The following is a 17568-nucleotide window of genomic DNA, read 5'->3' as shown; positions in this document are numbered from 1 at the left end:
TGGGTCGGGGTTGAGGTTGACAGGATGTACATTTATTCGGAGTCCTTTCAGAGCTCTCATTTAACCTACTTCTATTTTAGAGGTCCATAATGAGAGTTTATCCAAGCAAACTGATCCGACTATGACATCTGTAGATATCCATAATACTCTTCTAATTAAATAGACGGAATTTTTTTTTAAAGCTGGTGGTACGGTGAAGGGACCAAAATCCACTTCATATGGATGGACTTTGACTGCATTAGATAGAATCCTGTATGGATCTATGGATCTAAGAGTTTAGTTCAAAAGAGGCAAAACTGAAGAGTTTGGTCCAAAATGGCGAAACTGAAGATAAATGAGTAGTAAAATTCTAAAACTAAGGGGTAAAATATCAATTCCTGCTTTAAATTAAGATTGCGTTTGGTTTCATAGTAGGATTTTAAAATCAGATTTTGATTTTGATTTTGAGTGGAATAAATGGGGCCCACCCTTTGACTTTGTATGAGTTATGTTGTTTTGTTGTGGAAAAAAGTGGTATAAATAGGACCCACCCTTTGACTTTGTATGAGTTATTTTATTTTGTAATGAGTAGAGTTAAGCTAGAATTGTGATTTTAAAATACTATCTTAAAACCAAACAAACCCTAAGGACTTAATAGTCAATATTCTGGACGAGGATTACCTCGAATAATAGACTGATATCACCTCACCCTCTTACCCAAAAAATAATTTGTTTACAGATCCAACACCTCAATGTGGTAACTTTAGAAAACCATTACTAGATCATTTTTCTTTCATTCTGCACTGCCACGTATCCAACAACCTAAAGGGCCTGACTACTTCAGGTTCGAGGTAGATCACCCTTAGGGTATACCATTCCCACTCATGAATATTTTCCTTTCACACAAGACTCAAACGCGACTTAACTTTAAGAGAACAACACTAAACCATCTAAACCAAATCCATACTGGTTCATTCTTATTTCTTTATTTATTTAATGTTCTTGTTAATTTTTTGACTAAAAGATTGTGAAAGTCCTAAAACTGTGTAGAAAGTTAAACATAAGTCCTAAAAGTATAAGTTTGGCTCAACTAGTACTAAACGTTTAACCCGTTAAACATTTTTAGTCCGAAACCGTTAATACTATTAAATTGGCCCACGTGATGCCTCCTAATTGGTTTAATAATTTTTTAATTTTTTAATTTCTTTTTAAAAATCTGAAAGAAAAAAAAATGAAAAAAAGAGGGGAGAGAGTTCCACTAGTGGGGGCTTCCCCGCTAGCCACCTTCCCCTCAGTGAGGTCGCTGGAAGCGTCGTCGACCTCACTCGAGGAAGGGGGGAAGGACTATGGGGGCTGGTCACCGAGGCTTTGGCGACCTTAACGGGATGGAAGGGGCCGACAGGGGAGCCCTACCTTCGGGATTCTCATTCCCTCTGTCTCTGCCAGAGGGGAGGTTAGTGAAAGGAGAATCACATTGGTGAGGGCTCCCCCACCGGCCTGCTCCCTTCAGGCGAGGTCAATAATGCCTTCGGCGACCTCACCGTGGGGAAGCTGGCCGGCCGGGGAGCCACTACTAGCGGGATTCCCTCTCCCACCTTTCCTACTCTTTTTTAAAATTTTTTTTGTTATTTTCCCCTTTTTTAAATTTTAATAAATAAAAATATTATTGTACCAATCAAGAGGCACCATGTGAACTGGTTTAACGGCATTGATGGTTTCGGACTAAAAATGTTTAACGAACTAAACGTTTAGGATTAGTTGAGGCAATTTTATATTTGTAGGACTTAAGTTTAACTTTCTATATAGTTTTAGGACTTCCGCAATCTTTTGGCTTTAATTTTTCTATGAGAAAATTATAGTTTTCGTCCTTTACCTTTGAGTGCTTTTCTATTTTAGTCCTCTCTTTTTATATTTTTTTTCTATTGTCATCCTTTACTTTTAGAAACTTTTCTGTATCGGCCGTCATATGGAATACCCACTCCACATCATCAACATTAAAAGAAAATAAAAGAGAAAACTCAATAGATCATAAATGAAAAATTAATTGGATTCTTCCTCTAAGGGGGGAATTTTTTTTTGCTTGGCAACTTCAACCCAACACCAACAACAAATCATCTTCCTTTTTCTTCTCATGCTCCCACACTTTATTTTCTTCACAGTAGAGGATCCGAATTCCCTTCGATCCCCCCCCCCCCCCCCCCCGAACTCGCTTTTGGTGTTTAGGAGCAAATACCCTCATGGTCCAAGATCTCAAAATTGAGCTCACGGGAGCTGAATTTGAAGTGGGTCAACTCAAGAAAGGGTGAGAATGAGTGAAGTTTCAGTGAGCTTGAGAACGACATGTGACGAAACCTTTATTTTTGGGGATTCTTAAGGTGGAAATGGCTGAAAGCTAATTTTGTGGGAGAGGTCTCAACTGCATTTTCTTCTTTCTACGTGTATACATCATATTAATTAATACGGAGATTGTATTGTGGGCATTTTTATATGAAGAATTTGAATGGGAACTGTGTTCTCATTGATAAAGAGAGATGGGTAGCGAAAATGGACATGAAAATGGGGGAAATGGGTAAGAAAATGCTTGTAAGGAGATCTTGGTGCCTGTTATGTAGGCCCTCTATGTTCCTTCGAAGAATTTTGTTCATGGGGAAGCATGAGAAGAAAGAAAATATGATTTGCTGTTTGGTGTTTTGGTCTAGAGTTTCAAAGCATTTTTTCCCATATAAAGAAGCAAATTAAATTTTCTTTCGTGATCTATTTACTTTTCTCTTTTATTTTCTTTAGATGTTGATGATGTGGAATGGCTATCTTATAAAGCAAGTGATGTGGCTACAACTCAGTATTATTTAACGGTGATATATTTCGGTCGTAAATTTTTTTTGAAAGTTTGATCTTCAAGTTTTCAATTTTAAATGTTAGTTGGATTTATCATCATATTATACATTTGAAGTAGCACTTATAATCTTTGACCGATATAACCGTCAAATTCACCAATGTCATAAAACCGGAAAGTAAGTCTTTCACCTTCTTTTTTACTAAACTAGTAAACGTATTCATTTACTTACGTTTTACTTTTACTTTTTATTATTTATTCATTTAATTTCATTCATCATAAAAGTTATGGATATCAAATTATGAGATGCATGAGCGAAAAAAAAAAGAATTTGATCACTTTGCATGTGATTTTTCCAAATGAAAGGGTAAAAATTCTTATAGCTTATTTTTTCAATTAAGAAAGAAAAAATAAAGTTATATTTAATTTAATTGAAATTATTTAAAAATTAGATTATAATTTGGCTTATTTAATTTTACCATTCTACCGCTATTCATCAAGAGGGAGTTATATATATATATATATATATATACACACACACAAAACTTCACCACTCATTGTCTTGTTGTTGAAATATGAATTATTAAATTTTGTGAATTTGAATAATTTTACCTAAAATAACTCAATTATCTCCATGAGAAATTTACTTAATTGAGCTTTTGTTAGTTTAGTTGTAACTTTAAAACATCATTTAATGAAATTTAAATTTATACTATTACAAATATTTTTGATTTTTCCAAAATTATGAATATGAATATTTATTTACTATTGAAATAACAAAAAGTGATCTGAATTCTCCTTAGATATTGCTTTAAATATTTTTTTCATTTTCATATTTGTTATTAATAATACAATAATATGTATTATCATTTATATTTATTTATATATTTTTATAATTATAGATATTCTTTATTCCCTAAAATTATGATCATTTATTTACTATTGAAGTAACAATAAGTGATTTGAATAAACATTTTTTATTTTTATACTTGATACTATTAATGGTAATAATATGTATTATTGATTAATTTTCATTTGCTATGTTTTCCGGTAGGTTCCTCTTTTTCGGTAGGTATGATGCCCGTGCTTCGCTATGGGTCCAAGAATTGCATTAAATGATTTGAAATTTTGCAAATAACATTAAGTAAAGGAGAATATTATGTATATAAAAAAAGAAAATATTCGCAATTTATAAATTTGTGAAAATAAAATAAAAATGATAATCAACTTTCATGATTGGGTCTTCTTATATGGGTAAATAATGAAAAAATATTACTTATAGCACAAAAAGATAAATGCACGGTGTAATCTTTAAAAAAATATAATATAGAAAATGTTAGTCAATGAATGAAAATAAAGAATACGCATTGAAAGAAGGATATAATTATTTGTGAAGAAAAATAAACTGTAGGATATATGCATAAGTTTTTAGAAAAAAGATAGATAGAGAGAATGAGTAGAGAACGCATTGTGTCAAATCTTATAGTATTCGGGAAAAATTAGAAATGCTTGTACACGATGGCGACGAAAAAACGTGACTCTACACTTACTTGGGCATGTTAGAGGTATGTTTTCGTAGGTGACACTATTTGTATATATAGATACAATCATAAAAAAAGGTGGGAAAGACTTATACACATAGGAACAAATACAGATAAAAGTGGAAGGAAAAAATTAATTTTTTTGAAATAACTTCATAACGATCAGATCCTTTCACCCAATCGTTTAATCATGAAATGTAATTTCATTCCTTGTTAGATCTTTTGGAAGAAAATTATTTCATTATAACTATTGGGTTCTTTCACTCGATTATTTAATCATGAAATATTAATTGCTTGTTGAATCTTGGGAGTTACGTGAAAGGAGGATACTCCAAATTCGAACGGTCAAAGAGCTTTAAATAACGTATGATTTAGAAATAAAAAATTAAATACCGAGGAATGAGAAAAGATTCCCTACTCATCACATAAAATTTGAGGGAAAAAAACGTTGCATTTCACATAAAGAAAAGGTCTGGTTAGAATGACCAAATTATTTGCATCGACAGGTTAACCGATTACTTATTACCTTGGTTCAATTGGGTTAAAAACGCATAGGAAAAAAAATTAAAAAAGGAAAAAGGAAATCTAAAAAAAAGAAAAACATTGCCAGTGGGAAAAGGTGGCCCACTCACTCTATGGTCTCATTATGGGACCTATAATAACTTCTTGTATAATACTATAATTACTAGAGAGCGACATGTGCTACGCGTTATGTGAAAGTCAAATTTAGTTTATAATTTTTAATCAAGCTATGCTTGGTATCATGTTAAAATATTAATTTATAATGTAATTTTTTCAATGGTAATGTTCTAAAAGATTACTATTAACTTAAAATTATCAAATAATAATAAATAACTAGTCTTCTATCCAGTGCATTGCACATTTTCATTATTGCATACCTATTATCATTTTCACGGGTATTATTCACATTTTAATGAAATATTTCATATCAATAAAAACAATGATTATTTGAATTTAAAACAATAATTTTCAATAACATTAGGCTAAATATAAATAATACAATAATAATGTTGCAACTAATTGTCTAATCCAATGAATTATATATCTATTTAATCATTAATATATTACAACAGTTTATCATGGATAATCCGTTTACACATTTACTAATTTTCAATTTATGGCCTCTTAGTTTCCAAATAATAGTTGTATATTAATCATAATTTCATGAAATTAATAATTTATTTTCAAATTACCTTAATGTTATTAAATTAGTTTGCTTGCAATAATCTTTTTTCTTTTAAAATTACATTAATAATAATTAATCATTTCTTTTAGTATGCTATATTGCAATGCACCCTATTGTTATCAGAAAGTTAGATAATTTATTTAGACCTCTGGAAAACAAATTTTCTTTTAAGTCATTCAGTTAATTACTTATTTTGTTGATAATTTTAATAATATTAATTAAAATTTGTTATATTCATAAGATTATACATTGTCATTTATATAAATCAATTTTTAGATAAGTATATATAATATTATATCTAGAATCGATTTCTATGTTTATTATTTCTTACTAATGCTTTTCTAAATTATAATATTTCAAAAGAGCTTGCTCTTATAGACATTAAATAGTGTATTTCATATAAAGTGTGGATATATGGATAAGATAATTAATAATATAAGTTTATAACAATATAAGTATTATAAAATTATATATCGTATCTTTGACGTCTATTATATATCGTGTCTTTGATGTATATTATAAAATTATATATCATATCCTTATTTATAAAATGACTTGCTATAATTTACCCCCAGAAAAAAATGATTTGCCATAAATATTCAACATCTCACCCATGCGACGGGCGGGTTATGGTAATGATAACTAAAACCATCTATAAATATTTCTCAGGTGCAATCATAAGGCCATCAAAATTTGAAGTTTTGGCCAAGACAAAGAAATAACATCATATATCCGGGCGACAAAACGTAGCTTTAAGACATGGGGTTCCGGTTTTCTCAGTTCACTTGCGCTTTCCTTTTCATCTCCTTGGCTATTGGTATGTGCCTGTATGAGCTAATATTATATTCGATTTTAGTTTGAAAGTGCGATGAATACTTAGTTGAGACATTTGAATACCACGGGATCAGAGAGGCCAAATACGATTTAATACGGATAGGTTTTTTCTTCTGTTTTCTGCAATTCTCGATATATGAAATATAGAAATAAAAAAAGTTTGAAAGAATTCGAAATAGCTGTATACAGATCCTAACAGTATGTACTTCCATTTCCTATAAGCAGGAATTGGGGTCGTCCAAGCAATAACGCTCCTCATTCCGGAATGCCGTGAGCTTTCGATATGCGGTAACGGCAGAGAGCCATGTTTCTGCTGCAAGCCCCCTGAGTCTTCGAAGTGGTTCCAGTGCTTCAATGACTTGAGGACCTGTCAGGTGAATTGCTCTCCATGGAACCTCCCCCATGGCCGGCTCTCAAAACTCTCGAACCGTAGGACCGTGTCTGCCCTCAGTGGTTTCTGAAACGAACTGCAGCCTCCGGGATCTTGGATCACCGGTTTCCTCAGCTGTCCTGGTTCAGTTCCGCTAGTGAGAGTTTTATCATTGTGATTGATAATAACGAATGATCTTTTATTAACGCTAAATTGATTGGTATTTGCTCAATCTCATTTATGGTCTGTACGTTAAATTATACCCCTGATGCTAGATTACAATAAAATAATCAAATCTCTCGAACTAAGGAAAGAGAAGAATATGGAACAGTTATCCCAACAAATATATTACACCTGAATGATCATATGATACGCCCTGCATAGAAAAAAAATCTCCCATAATTATCCACCCGTAATACTTCCCCTCCCGAATTCAAAACATGCTAATCACGTCCACCTTGATAAAAATAACTGCAAGCTGCAAATGTGTACAAGCACATGGGTAGTAGCAACAATATGAGGCCGTATGTGCTTATGAATAAAATGACAGTCAATTTCAATTGGTTTCCTCATGAGACACAGGGATTAGAAGCGATATGGGGAGGGCAACCTGATTATCACAAGATAACTTGTTCATGATGATCAACGCCAAAGCAAGAAGAGTGCGTAACCACAGTAACTCACTGACTAGACTGACCATTACCCGATACTCCGCGTTAGCAAAAGATCTAGAAGCCATAAACCAATCTCCCACCAAGTGTGACAAAAATAGCACGGCATCAAACGTCTAGTCATCCCGGGCAACTAATCTCGTATGAATTGTGACAAAATATAAACTGGATAACTAAGGTTGGGTAGTGTAATGGTAAGATAAATAAGGCGACCAAGGAGACCTCAGTTTTCGGAGAGAGAGGCTGGTCGAGCACCCAAAATACCACGCTCAGAAAGAGTAACAAGAGCATATTTCCGTTGGCTCAAAAATTAAGCCAAAGTCCTATTGGATGACTTCAATCTCAAGGAAATATTGCAGCTGACTGCGATCCTTAATCCGAAAATATCAATAAAGATCTTCCTTCAGACGAACACAATGACTAGTGTCATTTCCCACCAGAATTAAGTCGTCAAAATATACTAGTACTGCAAGAAAAATTGGATCTCTCGAAAATGTAAAAAGATAATGGTCTGTATCTGATTGTTGAAAAACATAACAATCAGGTCCTTTTACCCGATCGTTTAATCATGAAATGTAATATCAATTCCTCGATGAATCTTCTGAATTACGTGAAAGCGTGATACTCCAAATTCGAGGGTCGAAGACCCTTATAAAGCATTGGAATTAGGGGAAAAAAATAGACACCAGGAGCGAGAAAAGGTTTCCGACTCACAACCTAAAATTTGGAAAAAAAAATCATCATAACTATTGGGTTCTTTCACTCGATCATTTAATCGTGAAATATCAATTACTTGTTGAATCTTGTGAATTACATGAAAGTAGGATACTTCAAATTCAGGCGATCGAAACGCTTTAAAAAACATATGATTTAGAAATTAAAAATTAGATATCCGGGAGTGAGCAAAGTTTCCTTACTCATCAAATAAAATTTGAGGAATAAAACATTACGTTTAACCTAAAGAAAGGGTCTGGTTACAATGACCATATTATTAGCATTGACGGGTTAACCGATTACCTATTACCTTAGTCTAATCAGGTTAAAAGAGCATTGGAAAAAGAGGAATTAAAAAATTGTAAAAAAGAAAAGGAAATCTGAAAAAAAAGAAGAACATGGCGAGTGGAAAAAAGTGGCTCACTCGCTCTATGGTGTCATCATGGGACCTATAATAACTTCTTGTATAATACTATGATTACTAGAAAAGCGACATGCGCTACGCATGTTATCAAAGTTAAATTTAGTTTATAATTTTTAGTCGAGCTATGCTTGGTATCACGTTAAAATATTAATTTATAATGTAATTGTTTCAATGGTAATTTTTCTAAGAGATTACTATTAACTTAAAATTATCAAATAACAATAATTAACTAGTCTTCTATCCAGTGCACTACACAGTTTCATTATTGTATACTTATTATCATTTTTACGGGAATTACTCGCATTTTAATGAAATATTTCATATTAATAAAAACAATGATTATTTGAATTTAAAACAATAATTTTTAATAACATTAGACTAAATATAAATAATTCAATTATAATGTTGCAACTAATTGTCTAATCCAATATGATTATATATCTATTTAATCATTAATATATTACAATGATTTATCATGGATAATCCATTCACACATTTACTAATCTTCAATTTTATTTTTGCCCTAAAAATATTGTTTTTGTGGGCTCTTAGTTTCCAATATTAGTTGTATATGAATCATAATTTCATGAAATTAATAATTTTATTTTCAAATTACCTTAGTGTCATTAAATTAGTTTGCTTGCAATAATCTTTTTTCTTCTAAAATTACATTAATAATAATTAATTAGTTCTTTTATCGTGCTATCTATTACAATGCACCCTATTGTTATCACAGAGTTAGATAATTTATTTAGATCTTTGGAAAACAAATTTTCTTTTAAGTCATTTAGTTAATTACTTATTTTGTTGATAATTTTAATAGTATTAATTAAAATTTGTTATATTTATAAGATTATACATTGTCATTTATATAAATCAATTTTTAGCTATATATATAAATATAATATTATGTCTAGAATCGATTTATACATTTATTATCACTTACTAATGTATCATTTCAAAAGAGCTTGCTTTTGTAGATATTAGATAGTGTATTTTATTTATATTATATAAAGTGTGGATATATGAATACGATAATTAATAATATAAATTTATAACTATATAAGTATCATAAAATTAGTTATCGTATCTTTGATGTTTATTATATCAAATATCAAATATAGTGGTTATAGTAATAAAAATATATAAACTATGTTGAATTCAATCTTCGATAATTTTATAAGAAAGTTTTATAAAAATTATTTATCGACAAAGCAAATTGATAATTATATCCCTATTAAATATAACCTAATAAATTGCTTTTAGGAGTCAATATATATATATATATATAATAAAACAAAGTACGAGTCGAATTTGCATGCCACCACAACATAAAAAGTAAGAAATAGAGTTCTCTCTTTTGTCACGTCATCACTTATACATTAAGAAAATTTCTTATATTCTTTTATCATTAATTATGCAGTAGAATATTAGATTATATGCATATATTTCAACAGAATATATACAAGGAACCAAAATATGCAATAGACTATATACGCCATATTTACATTGCGCAACAAAATATATTCATTATACACACTGCAAGAATATGCCGTAAAATATATGAATTTGTATACACTGCCTAAAATACTGATTTTATACTCATTATGTATTGATTTTTATATATTGATTATATATACATATTATATTGATTTTATTCTCGTATGCATGGATATGTTATGGGAAGATTTATCTTTCCATAATAGAATATAGTAATTTTATATACATTATATATTGTATAACCATATATATGTATGTATATATACTTCATTTACTTTAAGTGGTCCATTTATATAGAACAAAAGTTTCAACATTTATGCATATATTTTCATGGCTTTACATATATATTGTTACAAAATTTTAAAAATCATGTTTCCATTTATTATATTTAGACTCTTTCTTTTCAATTGGCTATATATGTCTGTAATGTGCTCGAATTCTATGAAAAATAACAATTCGTATATTCTCAAAGGAAGTCGTCTCTCCTGTTTCTTCTTCACTCTCAAAACTTGAAGTTTTGGCCAAGACAAAGAAAAACCGCGGTATATCCGTTCTACGAAACGCAGCTTAAAGACATGGGGGTTCGGTTTTCTCAGTTCACTTGCGCTTTCCTTTTCATCTTCTTGGCTATTGGTACGTGTCTTTTAGTTTGAATGTGCGATGAATACTTTATTGAGATATTTGAATACCACGGAATCAAAGAGGCCGAATACGATTTAATATAGGTTTTTTTCTTCCGTTTTCTGCATTTCTCGAGAAATGAAAAATCGAAATAAGAAAAAGTTTGAAAAATTAGAAACACTCGTATGCAGATCCTAACCGTATATGTACTTCCATTTCATATAAGCAGGACTTGGGGTTGTCCAAGCAGAAACGCTCCCTGTTCCGGAATGTGTGCTTTCGATATGCAGTAGCAGCAAGGAGCCATGTTCCTGCTGCAAGACCCCGGGTCAGCCCTCGAAGTTGCTCCAGTGCTTCAAGGACTTGAGGACCTGTCAGGTGAATTGCTCTCCATGGAACCTCCCCCCTGGCCGGCTCTCAAAACTCCCGAACCGTAGGACCATGTCCGTCCCTAGTGGGTTCTGAAACGAACTGCAGCCTCAGGGATCTTGAATCACCGGTTTCCTCAGCTGTCACGGTTCAGTTCCGGTAATCAGAGTTTTATCATTGTGATTGATAATAACGAATTATCTTTATTAAGACTAAAATTGATTGGTATTTGCTCGATCTCATTTATGGTGCTGTACGATAAATCAATAAAGATCTTACTTCAGACGAACACAATGACTAGTGTCATTTCCCACCAGAATTAAGTCATCAACATATACTAGTACTGCAAGAAAAATTGGATCTCTCGAAAATGTAAAGACATAGTGGTCGGTCTCCGACTGTTGAAAACCATAGCTAATCGGGGCACTAGCAAATTTGGGCACCCTTTACGGGATGCATGGCAAAGTCCACTGAGAGACTTGCGTAAGCGACAGACCTTACCAGCAGAAGCAGGTGAAAAACCTGGGGAGCGACGTATAGACTTCCTCATCAAGGCCTCCACGGAGGAACACACTGTTGAGATCCATTTGATGCACCTCTCAGCCCTCCCTACCACAATTGTCAACAAGCAACGAACATTGACGAGTTTTGCAACCGGTGCAAACATTTCATGAAAATCGATTGCCCTCGACCTGAGTAAATCTCTCCGCCACCAGACGTGCTTTATCGCTCTCAATGCTTCCATCAGTACTACCGTTTGATGTTGTACACCCATTTGCAGCTTATGGGTGTTTTCTAGGAGGGAGAGATTTAATCGTCGAGGTGTCATCTCCAACCGGCCAAAAGCATTACTAAATGGCTAATAACATTACTTTTGACCTCCATAACCACGCGATAATCAAAGATATATATTTTTTAAACTTTTGAACTTCATCCATGTTGTTTCAGGACGGGTTGTGATGGAACATATATAAGGCACATGCTATTGTGAAACTTGCCTTGAGAGTTAGTTCAAGAAAATGTTTCGAAAGTACTGTTCTTATGTGTTTCCTTGGATCTTTTTTTTTGGGGGAGCTGTTTCTGCGATTTATAATCTAAGGTGTTTAAGTTTGGTAGATATCGGAATCGAACAAGATAGCAAAAGGATGATCAATCATCGTACCTAAGCATTTACAGCATGCCAAAAAAATTGCGTAGTCCTATCCTCTGCCTGCCTAATCCCCTGTACAATGGAAGGACACCGAAAGGAAAAGATATTACTTTGCTAACTCTTTTGGTATCAGATATCGAAAGTTGAAATTGTGAGAGACCCATTCGATGTTCTTGCGTGATTTTCCCAGGTCCCAGTTCTTCAAACTCTTCCTTGAATATTCCGGTAGGGCTTGCTGAACCATCTCTACCAGTCCCATTGGGCATAACCCCGAGTCTTTCGCAAATGACTCCACGAGTTTGGGCAATAGGACTCTCCTGTCCTTGCGAATGCCGAAGGTTGCCTGAATATACTCTCCTTTCGCCGTTTCTAACTCCTGGAGGACTCTCTTTGGGGTGAACAGGCGGATCTGAAAGACGAGGGTATCAGTAAAAACGAGTGACCAGACAGTCTTTTTTCTTATGGTGACAACTTGAATGGATATTGAATTTGATTGAAACAAGGATGCTTGAATACCGCAGGATCAGAGTGGTTTCCACAACACAGAGCAAAGTGTAAAAGAGGCTCAGCACGATCAATTGCATAAGCTTGCCGATCATCTCCAGCCTTAAATTTTGTTTTCGAAGTGAGTAACAACCGAAGCCACTGCAAAGAGGAAACACATTTACATAAGTTTCAATGCATACACGATAACAGATGGCAAATGAGAAAGAAACTAATAGCTTCGGTTGCATAAATACTGTTAATGATATGTGTCTCATCTGAAAAGATATTCGAGAATTGTCTTTCGAATCTCCAGAGGTGTCAGGACATCTTGTGCTCAGGATTCACCTGATTAGGACGGCACATTCGGCATCCAAGGATAGAGCTCTGTAACGTACCCGCACTGATCGTATGCCCTCCGACATTATAAGCAGCCTAAAATATCGAACATTATTATAGAAAGCGTATGATTGTAAGTATTTTCACCCATTCAAGCTCTGACTTTTTTTTTTCTTTCCATCCAAAAGATCTGATACTTTTTCGTCAACTTATTACCTTCAGCAGTAGAAAGAGCCTCTTTGTGGAGTTCTTTGGAATTCCATAAGCCAAGAATGCCTACACAATGAGCCAAGAGCTATGAGGATCCATTTGTTTCCCGACGTAAATATTCAAAGGATGAAGTATTAGTTGTTCTGCTGATAATTGCCATTACATGCATCAGTAACGCGTTATGGATATTGATCCAGAAAGCAAGTTTCTCCTCATGCCTTAACTTCCTTGGATCGACTTCTTCCAAACGACCAATAAGAGACCTGTGGATGATTACTTCAGTAAGCATATAACTGCACTTCACATATCATGAGATGAGTGCTAATTTACAGCATCCTTTAAAATTTTTTCCCCTCTTTCTTTCGGAACTGGAAAGCATTCCTACGATTTCCTAGAACCCAGTGGAAATTGTAGAACGAGTTTCTTTTCTTATGAATGCTAAGATAACCCACCTGAAATCTTGCAACATATGTTCGATTTCACCCAGTTTTCGGCTGTCTCGGTGAAGCCATGGCACTTCGACCATCGTGCTGTGGGGCCCGCTGAACTCTCTGAGGCCCTCCACACGGAAAGGATTATCTAGTCTAACATCAAAGGACGAGCTATTCCCGAATCCCGGACTCCACATATCCAGTGGCTCCCTTTGAGAGAACCCGCTCGGTGAGGACAAAGATGAGAAGGGCAAAGAAAGGCCGTCACGCATAAGAGGAGACTCAGCGAGCTTGCAATATATAGCTGACATGCACCTTATCATGTCCTCAGAAAGCCTATTGGGTGTTTCCGGGACGTGATCGGAGATGCGGGCCCCAAGATGTTCTGCTAAACTAAGCACGTTTTGGGCAGTGTTCTCTGCATACTGAAGAAGCAACTAAAGATCATACACTGAACAATAGCATCTTGAAAGAATGAAGAAAACAAAATATACTTCTCATTAGTAATAATAAAAAACTGTGTCAGGGAAAATGTCTCCATATTTTCCATAACAGAGGGAAATGATTGGCCTGAAACTTGCCTCAGCCAGTGCAAACGGCTCGGAGTGACAGGCGCGAAGAGCTCGGGGTGAGCCCTCTAATGGGAGAGCAGTTTTGGCTGCAAAACCCGAGCTTTGCGGTAAAGCTGAGTGGCACCGGTTAACTTCTGAATCCGATTGATTCTCTTCTCTACCAGTAGTATTCTTGGCTGTGTCATCAAGTGACTGACAAGTAGATCGAACAATTCTTTGCTCCTGATTTGACGTGGCATTGAGCTGGGAAGTGCGTGCATTGAGGAAACTTCCTTGTGGGGTCTCAACATCAGCTTCCACGATCTTGTCCCTTGTTGATGAAGATACAGACGTTACTTGTTGATCGAAGGCCTTCCGGTACAGAGAGAGAAGGTACTGTTCCAAGTACACTACTTCCAGCTCCAAAACTGCGATTTCCTTGATTAACTCCGTTGCCGGCTGACCTCACAAGAAAAGACAATATTCCATTTAACCGATAGAAGCACATCAACGAGTCAAAGCTGCAGCCGTGTGAAGCGACATTATCCGCGAGAATCCATTAGACAGTTGATCCATGAAAAAAGAGCTCTATCATTACCTTTGGCATGGAGGTCGGACTAAAGTGTCCAAAGGATGAGCTCCTGAATCCCAGAGCCGCTTCTAGAGCACATCGGACCTTGACCTGCTCTAGCAATCTCTTCTCGAGCTGTAAAATCTGCATAAACAAAATACACGAACTAAGAAATTCACAGAAGAACTTCTTCTCTGTCCGAGACAACAGTTTTCGGTTGAGGACCGAACCTCTTGTTTCAGTGAACTATGGGCTTCGGTATCTGGGCCTGGCTTCTTCTCCATTCGAACCATGTCCTGCTATAGTATAGAGTGACATAAAGCTAATTAAAAAAATGATCTGGAAACTAAAATGCCGAAGAAACTAAGAAACATGTCTTCCAACATCTAATCGAAAAGCCGGATGTTTTAAGCTACTAGGAAGACACTGCAATATTGTGCAATGTTCAAGACCATGTAATCACAGAAGCCTGCAAAGCAAAGGTGTGGAAGATAGTATCTTACAAGCTTGACACGGTCCATTGAGATATCTCTGTCAATGCTCTCCTCTTTGCCGCACATTTCCTTGCGGGGAAAACTGCCATCAAAGTGATGTCATCACATTTACTACTGCAAGGCTAAAAATCTCATCTTTGCTACTCAGATACATATATAATATATAAATGTATATGTATAATTTGTGAACTTACCTCTTTGGAAGATCGTCTCCTGAAGTCATGCTCTGACTCAGAACTTCACTTTCTTGATCCAAACCCATCAGAAGCCCTCTGTGAGAAAACATCCCAAAGCAGCACTCCATCAAGAAAAGGCAAAACTTTTTCAAAGCAAGAGAAACAGTAACAGAGCAAGTGAAGCTGTCAGCATTCCCTCATTTGCACCTTTCACATGAGAAAACAAGAGAGATTGCTCAGATGGCTCCGAGGAATCAATCAGGGAGACCCCAAAAAGTCCAAAATCACATAAATGGCACCCTCAGTGTCCGCAGACTGGAACTTTTTGTCATCTTCCAAGAAGCAGAACCCCACATCATTTCATTGCCCTTTTCCCCAATCAAGAGCTTGAACAGGAAGGAAGCACTGAACGTGATTGTCAGCTGGGAAAAGACAGAAACGTGAACCCTTTCAAATGTTCTTCTTCTTCTGTTGGTGATGAGATGGGAGGAGGAAGGAATGGAAGGCAGTTTAGAGAGAGTTCGTGAGCTCTATAAAAAGTAGAAGGACATCATAGGGCGGGCACTTGCGGGGGACAGGGGGATGGGACGAAGGAGGGTAGACCCAGACGAGGACAGGGACGTAACGCGACAAACAGAGGAAGATAAATAGTGGCTATGCCTTTGTGTCTGTTGTTCTTCAAGACATTAGCATGATCGTTACTCTGAAATCTCGCCCTCACGTTATAGGGAAAAAAAAAAACTATATATACACACATATATAAATGTATAGAGAGAGAGAGAGATTTTGTTCCATTCATGAATTTGGCCTACACAATATATGATTACTTAGTGGTAGTGCACCTTGCTAATCTTTGAAACAGAGGATTGATCCTACCTTGACTCAAGGTTCGGGAGGATGAACATTCGTACTTTACGGGTCTCTTTGTAGGATACTTGGCCAAAGTGTGACCCGGCCCGATTACTGGATTCCTCTCTACGTGATTTGAAGATCTAGATCAAACTCGCGCCATGAGTTCATACTAGTTAATCAGCATCACATTGTCTTGATTGTTGATAATTTTGGTCCTTTTCTTCTCGGTAAAGTTCTACAATCAGAGTTTTTATCTTGTGGATGTCTAAGTATCTATGACTGACACTTTTATCCTATATCATTGCCGTAATTTCTATGCTATGCAAGGTACAAATGCTGGACGAAGAAGTTTACAAACTGTGGAACAATTACCATGCTCGGTACACTAGAACGAGAGAGAAAACAATACTGATACAATACAAATATGTACATTATTCTACTTCGTTGTCGTGTCAATTCATTGTACTAATAATAGTATTTGGAAGAAGATATTACAACCAGGTAAAAAATAAAAAATCAAGGATTAATAGTTGAACCTGAAAAAATGAAAGATGTTTCTAGGTGATGTGCGTGCCACTAGACAATGCTCTTTTCTCTTTCATTTTTGAATTTGAGCTATCCAACTTTCTGATTAGTGCATCTTGCAAATCATTGAAGCAGAGGGTTGATCCTACTCATGAGTGCCGAGAGGATGAAGAATCAATACTTGACAATCAGATTCTCATGTCCTGAGTTAGTACAAAACCAATCAATTTCGCAGTGTCTTGCTTGTTAATAACAATAGTCCTTTCTTCAGGGTAAAGTTCTGCAATCCAGTTTTAATCTTGTGGATGTCAGTATCTTCTGTCTGACACTTGTATCGTGTATCGGTTGTCCCACATTTGTATGTTCTGCGAGGAACACATGTTGGAGGAGTAAGTTCACAAACTTTGGAACCATAGTCATGCTCCGTACGCTAGAACGAGAAGAGAATACAATTTCATTGCAGTACAAATTTGTATGTTGTTCTACTTCGTTATCGTGTCAACTCATCGTCGCCTAATAATAGTAATGATATTTGGAGGTAGGTATTCCAACTACATAAAGAATCAAGGAATAACAGTTGACTACACCATATAGTTTTAATCAAGAACATTTTTTTTATGTGAAGGATAATGGATTATTTTTTTTGTCAATTATTGAGTTCACAGGTCAAGCCCTGCCATCAAAGCCCAACTAAAATGAATTATAGCCCTAAAAAGAGATGAA

The 17568-nt window shown here is 35.1% G+C and overlaps 1 protein-coding gene across 5 annotated transcripts; it reads right to left on the bottom strand.

The window, feature by feature from the left end:
* Positions 1 to 11513: 11513 nt before the first annotated feature.
* On the bottom strand, positions 11514 to 16221 carry LOC116198891. 5 transcript variants are annotated; one of them, XR_004155419.1, is made up of 13 exons: positions 15676 to 16186; positions 15487 to 15564; positions 15302 to 15374; positions 15029 to 15097; positions 14826 to 14942; positions 14258 to 14686; positions 13698 to 14101; positions 13409 to 13508; positions 13252 to 13311; positions 13045 to 13131; positions 12730 to 12858; positions 12226 to 12622; positions 11514 to 11672 (listed from the first exon to the last, which is right to left on the bottom strand). XR_004155419.1 is itself a non-coding variant. In XM_031529155.1 (12 exons), the coding sequence occupies exons 2-12, from the start codon at positions 15552 to 15554 to the stop codon at positions 12320 to 12322; spliced, it is 1836 nt and encodes a 611-aa protein (XP_031385015.1). In that variant the 5' UTR covers positions 15555 to 15564; positions 15676 to 16190; the 3' UTR covers positions 12145 to 12319. The 5 variants fall into 5 exon arrangements, 3 of the variants coding, with proteins under 3 accessions (XP_031385015.1, XP_031385014.1, XP_031385016.1); XM_031529155.1 differs by lacking the exon at positions 11514 to 11672 and having other exon boundaries at positions 12145 to 12622; positions 15029 to 15094; positions 15676 to 16190; XM_031529154.1 differs by lacking the exon at positions 11514 to 11672 and having other exon boundaries at positions 12145 to 12622.
* Positions 16222 to 17568: the final 1347 nt, after the last annotated feature.

The sequence above is a fragment of the Punica granatum genome, chromosome 3 (genome assembly GCF_007655135.1).
Source record: "Punica granatum isolate Tunisia-2019 chromosome 3, ASM765513v2, whole genome shotgun sequence".
NCBI lineage: Eukaryota > Viridiplantae > Streptophyta > Magnoliopsida > Myrtales > Lythraceae > Punica > Punica granatum.
Note: the sequence above shows the minus strand (reverse complement) of the source record. Positions and strands in the feature narration are given on the sequence as shown.

Bases quoted from the DNA above. Each gene is read 5' to 3' on its own strand.
- LOC116198891 (XM_031529154.1), bottom strand. From the start codon at position 15,554: ATGGGTTTGGATCAAGAAAGTGAAGTTCTGAGTCAGAGCATGACTTCA. The intron at 15,098-15,301 runs GTAAGATACTAT...TCTATACTATAG, and splicing joins CAATGGACCGTGTCAAGCTT to CAGGACATGGTTCGAATGGA. The intron at 12,623-12,729 runs GTATTCAAGCAT...CTCGTCTTTCAG, and splicing joins GAAACCACTCTGATCCTGCG to ATCCGCCTGTTCACCCCAAA.